General features: G+C 27.9%; 1 protein-coding gene and 2 non-coding genes across 3 annotated transcripts; all 3 read left to right on the plus strand.

The window, feature by feature from the left end:
* The first annotated feature begins 1768 nt into the window (after nucleotides 1-1768).
* Nucleotides 1769-3130, plus strand: LOC111296818 (late embryogenesis abundant protein D-34-like). The gene is made up of 3 exons (XM_022891291.2): nucleotides 1769-2078; nucleotides 2172-2471; nucleotides 2558-3130. Exons 1-3 carry the CDS (start codon nucleotides 1773-1775, stop codon nucleotides 2717-2719), a joined length of 768 nt encoding a protein of 255 aa, XP_022747026.1. The 5' UTR covers nucleotides 1769-1772; the 3' UTR covers nucleotides 2720-3130.
* A 54-nt stretch (nucleotides 3131-3184) lies between these two features.
* On the plus strand, nucleotides 3185-3345 carry LOC149515494 (U1 spliceosomal RNA). Its single transcript, XR_016326412.1, has one exon. It is a non-coding gene; the product is annotated as a U1 spliceosomal RNA (small nuclear RNA).
* A 517-nt stretch (nucleotides 3346-3862) lies between these two features.
* LOC149515495 (U1 spliceosomal RNA) lies at nucleotides 3863-4022 on the plus strand. The gene has a single exon (XR_016326419.1). It is a non-coding gene; the product is annotated as a U1 spliceosomal RNA (small nuclear RNA).
* Nucleotides 4023-8490: the final 4468 nt, after the last annotated feature.

The raw sequence follows: 8490 nt of genomic DNA on the forward strand, positions 1-8490 counted from the left end.
TATTTAATATTTTTAGTTGATATTACATTTATTTTTTTAACTATTTTAAAAATTTTTTATTTATTCACTCTAACTTTTAATTCAATTAAATATTATTTTAATAAAATACAAAAAATTAATGCAACAAACCAAACCTCGATTACTATTACTTTATAATACTAATAATAATAATGATATAAAAGATATTCCACAAATATATAAAAGTTAATATTTGATATAATATCATTGTAAAATTTTAATTATATAAATAGGTTAGTAAGTTGACATATTTTTTAAAAATTAATTTTTTTATTTCTTTAAATATGACATGTATCATCTTATTAATCTCATCGACATAATTAAAAATTTATTGTGATAATGCATCAAATACTAATTACATATATAAAAGGATTTAATCGTAAAATTTAAATTTCGCATATGACGGAGTGGAAAGATTGTTATCATGTATTCAAATCAAACTTGAATTAATTAAATAAAGAGAAAATGAAATCCATTAAATCCTTAAGCCTCCACCACATTCTTTTACAACTTGCATAATTTGTTGAACTTAAATTGAAATAAATGTCTTAATAATAATAGTATGGGGTTAGGTTTGCACATTAAGACAATCAATTCTAACCTTTAAATGAGCTTAATTATTAGATTGCTTATCTCAAATTTATAATACATGCTTAAGTTGATACCGTTATCTTTATCTCAAATCAAATGTTTTTCATTACATAAATTATGAATAACTTTGTTACAAGCATGTATAATTTCTTGAAGTAAAAAAGTTTATTCTTGATACATTAGATTAACTAGAAAAAATAAAAAAGTTTATATGTAGGGTCGAACAAAATTGGACCCAAGTGGCACCTCTAAACCTCTAATTGCCATGTCTAGGCCAACTTGATTCCATCGTCCCACCCATGCTCAGCTGTCTCACCTTGGTTCTTGATTCAACACTATTGTATGCATGTCACTGATGACAATCCAACCTTATTAAACATGTCGATATTAATAATGTAATCGAGTTAAATTGAGTTGATATAACAAAACATTCGAATTTAATTTAAAATTTGTTGTTTACAATTTGATTTGAACTTGATGAAAATTTAAATTTTAAACTCAAATTTGATTTAAGATAAAAGTCGAGTTACTCAAATCATTCAATTAGGTTAATTTATCAAATAAAAAAAATTCGATTATTATACTTAATTTTAAATTCGATTATTTATATTTGAGTTCGAATTATATATATAAATAAAATAATAGTTTTTTAATTAAAATAATAAAAATAATTATTAAAATATAAAAATTAAATTAAATTCGTAAACTATTTAAATCAAATATTAAAAAATTCAAACTTAACTTACTCTATAAATCAAACTATTAAAACTCAAATTTAACTTAATAATTATCAAATTAAATTAAAATTATATCTAATTGAGTCCAAATAAATTATTAGCGTTGATATATCATTTAGACCCAAACCAACATCTTAAACCGGCCCGATAAAAACCGATTTAGACCAAGTCCTCATCTTTATGACAAAACACCACTTGTCCTCATGGAATTTGGCTCTTTGCCATCTACGAGAACACTACACCAATTGTCCTTTGAAGCCAAACTGTCTCTCTATTTCCTAGCCACGTTTCACTCCCGTAACAAACGTGTCTGAGTCTTTGCATGTTTCATGCACGTATAAAATAAATTTCTTCCCCATTTCTTCAAATAATTCTGTAAGTAATTGTTGTAACCCTAAAAGCAATACAAAGAAAACGTAAAGAAAAATGAGTCAGCAACAACCTGAGAAGATACAAGATCCTATCAAATACGGAGATGTCTTCCCTGTGCAAGGTGAGCTTGCCGAGAAGCCTGTGGCGCCTCAGGATGCAGCCATGATGCAGGCGGCAGAGAACTCCATGCTTGGTCACACCCAGGAGGGCTACGCAGCTGCAGCTATGCAATCTGCTGCGACGCAGAATGAGAGTGCTGGATTTGTGGGTCACGAAGAAATCAATGCTGAAACCGGTCTTACCATTGAAGAGACAGAACTTCCTGGAAAACGAATAATCACAGAGTCCGTTGGTGATGAGGTAAAGCAGCCCTTGGATATATCATATATGTACGTGTCTCATTGACAATAACTCAGTATGGAAAAGGTAATTTTTTTATGTGCTTCTGAGCAGGTTGTCGGACAATATAGCCAGGCAGCTCCATTGTCCTCCGGGCTCTACTCAGCTTCTGAACAGGGAGGTAGCGGTGGTGGAATCACCATTGGAGAAGCACTTGAAGCCACCGCTCTTACAGCAGGAAAGAAGCCTGTGGAATGGAGTGATGCTGCAGCAATACAGGCAGCGGAAGTGAGAGCCACCGGTCGTACCTCCATAATGCCTGGTGGTGTTGCGGCTGCTGCTCAGTCAGCCGCCACCCTTAATGCCAGGGCAACTAGAGAAGAGGACAAGACCAAATTGGGTGATATCCTCGCGGTAAGTAGTACTGATTTTAAAGTCCTGAAAAGTGGTGAGACTTATGACTGGTGAAAATGCATAAGATGATGATTATTCCCTTGCAGAATGCAACGGCAAAGTTGCCTTCAGATAAGCCAGCAACGCGAAGAGATGCAGAAGGGGTAGCAGGTGCAGAGATGAGGAATGATCCTAACCTGACTACACATCCGGCCGGCGTGGCAGCTTCTGTGGCCGCAGCCGCTAGGCTCAACCAGAGTCACAAATGAAGTATAGCAGCGGCACCATGCCATATTTCTGGTGCTGCCCCAGATGCTACTGCTACATGTTATTACAAAAACTTCTAGTGGATTTGCTGTCATTGCTTTGAGCAGAATTGATGAATCTGCTATTACTATTCCATTAATCTTGTAATCACTTTCTTGAAATTTATGAATAAAATAACTAGGGGAAACTGGAAAGGGCAACAAGGCTGCTGCAAAATTAATTTGTATCTTTCGTAAAACTGAAATCAATTATGTTAGATAATGAAGCAAATCTTCACTCCTTTTCTCCATGTTCACCTTAATTTCTGTATGACTGTATGCTTAGATTATTTTCATTCTACTTCTCGAGCTTCCGGACTGAAAGCAATAATATTAACACTTCAAATCGCACATCCCACACTCAAAAGGTACAAAGTAAAGAGCAGGGAGCAGAGCTTATAAATAAAGGGCAGGTGGCATCGTTGAAACATACTTACCTGGACGGGGTCAATGGGCGATCAACAAGGCTCATGGCCTAGGAAAGCGGCTTCCACTGCACTTTGGAGGTGCGTTTGCCTAAGGTCTCCCCAAGTGGGAGAGCCTACGTCATAATTTGTGGCAGCGGGGGCCTGCGTTCGCGCGGCCCCTATCAATATAGTTCAACGTCATTATCTGTTTATAGTAGTTTAATAGCCAAAGAATGGTGGAACTGATCGACGTGTCATAATACGTGTTAAAGTTGCACAAGTGAAATCGTGGGAACTTTTGTCAAAGCTACAAAGCCCTACTTCCATTGACAAAGCTGCTGCTACTGGCTGCTGCAAACTAATGATATATCACTGTGTTTAGTGACAATTCCAAGTTATACAAAACCGTACTTCCATTGACAAAACTGCTGCTGCAAACTCATGATATATCGCTGAGTTTAATGACAATTTCAAGTGGAAATATTTGTAGTCTGCTCTCCGCAATGTGTTGTTCTGTTGTATCCTAATTATCTGCAACCATTTTAAATCAGTTGAATGAAACGAGAAGGGGGAATCAATTATAACCTCCTACGAGTTTGATAATTGAAATTCATCTCTTGATAGTATCCCACATCGGATATGTAAGACGCGGAGCACGAACGTGGTTAAATAAATAAGAGGCAGCTAGCTTCATTGGAACATACTTACCTGGACGGGGTCAATGGGCGATCAAAGAAGCTTATGGCCTAGGTAAACGGCTTCCATTGCACCTGGGAAGGGCGCTTGCCTAAGGTCTCCCCAAGTGGGAGAGCCTACGTCATAATTTGTGGTGGTGGGGCCTGCGTTCGCGCGGCCCCTTCCAATTAAAGTCAAAGTATTCTTGATGATGGGGCCGAATAGCGGTACCTGATGGCAACTTAGTATGATATGGTGATACGGGAACCTTTATCAAAGGGAGCTAATGTCGTTTCATAACAATCTAGAAAAGGTCCATACTACCGGTAATCAACTTGAATATATCATGTAAATATTATGTCATCAACACATTTAAAAAAAGCCCATACATTAGTAAGAGTTTCGATCCATCAATTTTTTATTTTAAATTAGGTTTCGGAGCTTATTGGATCAATAATAGTAATTAAAAGTTGAGTTAGATTTTAGATAAATTCATTTTGATAAGATCCGATATATATTTAAAAAATTATTTCTTAAAATTTATATATATTTTTATAATTATTTAATTTTATATTTACATTAAAAAATAATATTTTATTAATTTCAAATTGAATTGAGTTTTGAACAACAACTACTAATTCATCAACTAATATATTCCCGAAAAGTCGAAAACTAAGTGATAGGGGTTTTGTAAAATTTTCTAAAATGTTAATGGGTAAAAGAATTGGAGTTGGTTGAATGTATTTACTAAAATACCCTAATCCTTTTTTGGAAAGACCCGCATAGAAATATGCTACTGACGTGAGTAAAGCTAAAACAACAGTAGTATTTATATCATTCGTGGGTGCGGCTAACTCTCCATGAGGTAATTGTATGATTTTCCAAGGTAAAAGAGTACCTGACCAGTTAGAAACAAAAATAAATAGAAGAGTAAAAACTAATTTTAACTCGATTCGTTATCATCTCTACGTACAGATGATGAAATATTATATCATGAAAAAAATAAAATAAAATAAATTCATTTTATTTGTTTCATGATATGATATTATCTTTCTAAAATGAGATGCCTAAACACTAAAATCTAGATTTGATAATTTAAAATATGATATAATAATATGATAAGATTAAAGGTAATGTAATTTAAAATTTTAGCAAAATTGTTATGGATTTAACAAAATAAAAAAAAAATTTTTATATTTTCATATCGACACGACTTATAGCAGAAAAATTTCTTATAAACACGATACAGATACATGAATTTTAATATTTTATATTATACAAATATACGAATCATCAAATCAACTTAAATAAAAAAAAAGATTTATGGATATATTGAGTCAATTTCTAAACTCATTTATCTTAAAAGCAACATGAAATGTTTTAAATTGAAAACTTAATTTAATTAATTTATGTAATTATTTTTAAGATAAAATTTAATAGGTCCAATAATTTGAAGTTTAAACATTTATAACCTTTTTTCTATTTTCAAATTATCACTTTTTTTATAAAAAAAGAAAGTGACTGATTTTCAATTTGAGTTTTTTCAATAATTTTTAAATTAAATTTGTCAATATTTTTTATTATTAATCATATAATATTAAAAAGTTTTATATTTTTTTTATCACAAACAAATTCATTATATTACAACATTAACAAAAGAAAAAGATGAACAGAGAAAACGTGATGTGAACATGAGATTGCCTACTTTATTACGTGGCAGAATATAAATGGCTAGACAACTTCGCTTTTTAAGGATGACGTGGCAGTGTCCTTGTATGCATTATATGTATACAAGACGTTGACAATCCGCCACGTCACGGTCAAACTTCTGGTATTCATATGCTTACAAATAATTTATTCTTTTAAGATAATAATTTAGTTTTGTCTTTAATTTATTTTCATGAAGTGACATCGATTTTGAAATTATTAAAAATAATAGTAATAATAAAATTAGTATTAAAATTAGGAAAATGACAATAAGATTTAGAACAGAAAATAAAAATTAAATTAAATTTGTATATATAATAAAATTTATAGTATATATTTGCTATTTATGAAACTAATAGATATTAAAATTTACTAAAATTGTTTTTATATATCAAATAATAATTTTTTAAATAAAGATTTATAAATAATTAAATTTTATTATTTAATACTAATTATTCTACACAAAGCAAATAATATTTCAATTTTTCAAAGGTTAACATGTAAATTAATTAATAAATTATATCACTTTTCATGATTTGATACATATAAACAAAATTTAATGATTTGATAAATATAGAAAAAAATTCACTTTAACTTTGCTTTCTTATACACTTTGTACTATTGATTAACAATTTTAAGTAAAATGATGATAATATATATTAACCAATAAAAATGTATCATATTTTGTAATTTTATTACCAACAAATGATTGGTTCAATCAATTAAGTTTATCATATTCGACAAAGAGGTATTGGGCTCGAGTCTTGTCGGTGATCACTTATTGAGTCATCTAAAATGCATGATCTGTAACCACCTGTCTTAGACTGTCAGGTATGATACATCTTGTACTGATTTAAGATATTGAGTAGCCTATCTACTTCTGTATTTTTTCGGCCTCCATATTTCGTAATTTTATTCGCTTATTTCTTGTCATATCAACATATTATTAATGGATTTGGCATGACAAAATAAAAGTCAAATAAAAGTTATCATAAATTTTTTTAAAATATTAAATCTCAAAAGTGATATAATTCCTTACCAAACTACATATTAACCGTTTCCAATAAAAAGGTTTTGTTTTTGCATGATCCTATAATTATCATTTAAATTATTAAATATTATGCAAATTCTATTATTTAAATAAAATATGAAAAATAAAAAATTTATTGTTATTATAAAATAAAGAGAAAAAAATCAATGATCAAAATTTCAAGATTTGAATGTAAAAAAATTAAATTCAAACATTTTTATGAAAGGGAGAGAATAGTATTTTATGCATTAAAAATTTTAGAAAAAATTTTAGTTTAATCTATGCTTTGAGTGTAAATGATTTTTTTATAAAGTAAAAAATAAAATTTTGATTTGAATTAGGAAAAAAATATCATTTTGTTTTAATTGGATATTGGAATGTCAAAATCTTCCTTGGTTGGATTTCTATCTATTACTTTTTCTTTTGGATATGAAAGTTTTAGTAAAAAAAAAAAATTCAAGTTTTGAGTACAAATGATTTATTTTATTTATTTTTAATGATGTAGAAATGGAAATTTGATTGGTAGGTTTTCAAATTATAAAAGTGAATCCCATTTTTGTTAAGGTAGAATAGATTCCATTTATAATTTTTTTTGCATTTAATAGGGAATGTCAAGCTAGATATTGAGCTTCCATCTATTACTTTTTAATATTTTCATTATACTATTATGTAAAATCATTAACAAAAAATATAAATATATAAATTATTATTTCAATGTATCATTATTTAATAATATTAAAATCGATTTCAAAATTAAAAGTTTCAAATTTTAATCTCAATCATAAATTTATAAATTTATAAATTTATAAATGGATGAGATAACTTAGAATAAAAATTTATAAATTTGTTATTATATGAATCTAATTTGATGTAAAATCTAATTTTTTTAATAATTTTTTATGAAAATTTAAGTCTTGCTATATATAAAATCAATTATAGTATGTGAATATCATATATTTCTTTTTTTTTTTAAATATATTTAGTGTATTGTAAATGATTTCAAATTAAAATTTTAACAATAATATGTTAAATTTTATGACATTAATTTAACTTAAAATCAATTATTATACTTAATTTAACACATGCCTTGGTTATAAAAATGACAAAAAATCGGGGTAGGATGAGTTTTTATTCATCTTAACTTTGATCCGACTTAATAAAATTTAGATTTGGCTCCAATCATATCTGACATCAAAATATTATATTTTTTATACTCAAATTGTATGTGTATAAAATTATAATTGATTCAATTTGATCAAAAATTAATTTAATAATTTTAATGTAGTGCAATATTTATAACATAAATTATATTTTAATTTTTTATAAATATAATATTTTTATTAAGCTAATATCTTAACTTAAAGCATTAAATAATAATTTTATTAATATAATATATAAATATAAAATTAAATAAATAATAAAAATATATTATATATATTAAATCGGGTCGAGATAAATTTGTCCATATTCCAACTCTTATCAGATCTCGATTATAAAAAAAAAAATTTAATTGGCTCAATTCAAAAATTGATTTTAAAAATAAATAAACCTTGCAAAATCAGATAAATTGAAACTTGATGAATTCGTACAAATTTTCTATACTTGAATATCAGTACAAAATTAATAAGTTTATTCAATCTAATGTATCATATAAAGACTAATGAACAAAGGCAAAAAAAAAAAGTCAAATTTAATTTTAAAATGAATATTTAATTTAAAATTAATTGATAATAAATAAGATATATAATATAATTAGTGAACTACACCGTATTAATATTCTAATAAAATTTAATATTTGCTTCTCAAATAAAACTATTCATTTTGAACTTATGATCTCTCCTCCTTATTTGTTTAATGAATTTTCTTATTTTAAAAATTAAAAAAAAAAAAACTTCTTGCATTTTGAATAATGAGTG

The sequence above is a fragment of the Durio zibethinus genome, chromosome 12 (assembly GCF_047325235.1).
Source record: "Durio zibethinus cultivar Kanyao isolate XHJ-2024 chromosome 12, ASM4732523v1, whole genome shotgun sequence".
In the NCBI taxonomy this organism is placed as follows: Eukaryota; Viridiplantae; Streptophyta; class Magnoliopsida; order Malvales; family Malvaceae; genus Durio; species Durio zibethinus.

Excerpts from the sequence above, each read along its gene's own strand:
- LOC111296818 (XM_022891291.2), top strand. The coding sequence starts at position 1,773 with ATGAGTCAGCAACAACCTGAGAAGATACAAGATCCTATCAAATACGGA. Across the intron at positions 2,079-2,171 it reads CAGAGTCCGTTGGTGATGAG|GTTGTCGGACAATATAGCCA; the intron begins GTAAAGCAGCCC and ends GCTTCTGAGCAG. Across the intron at positions 2,472-2,557 it reads AATTGGGTGATATCCTCGCG|AATGCAACGGCAAAGTTGCC; the intron begins GTAAGTAGTACT and ends ATTCCCTTGCAG.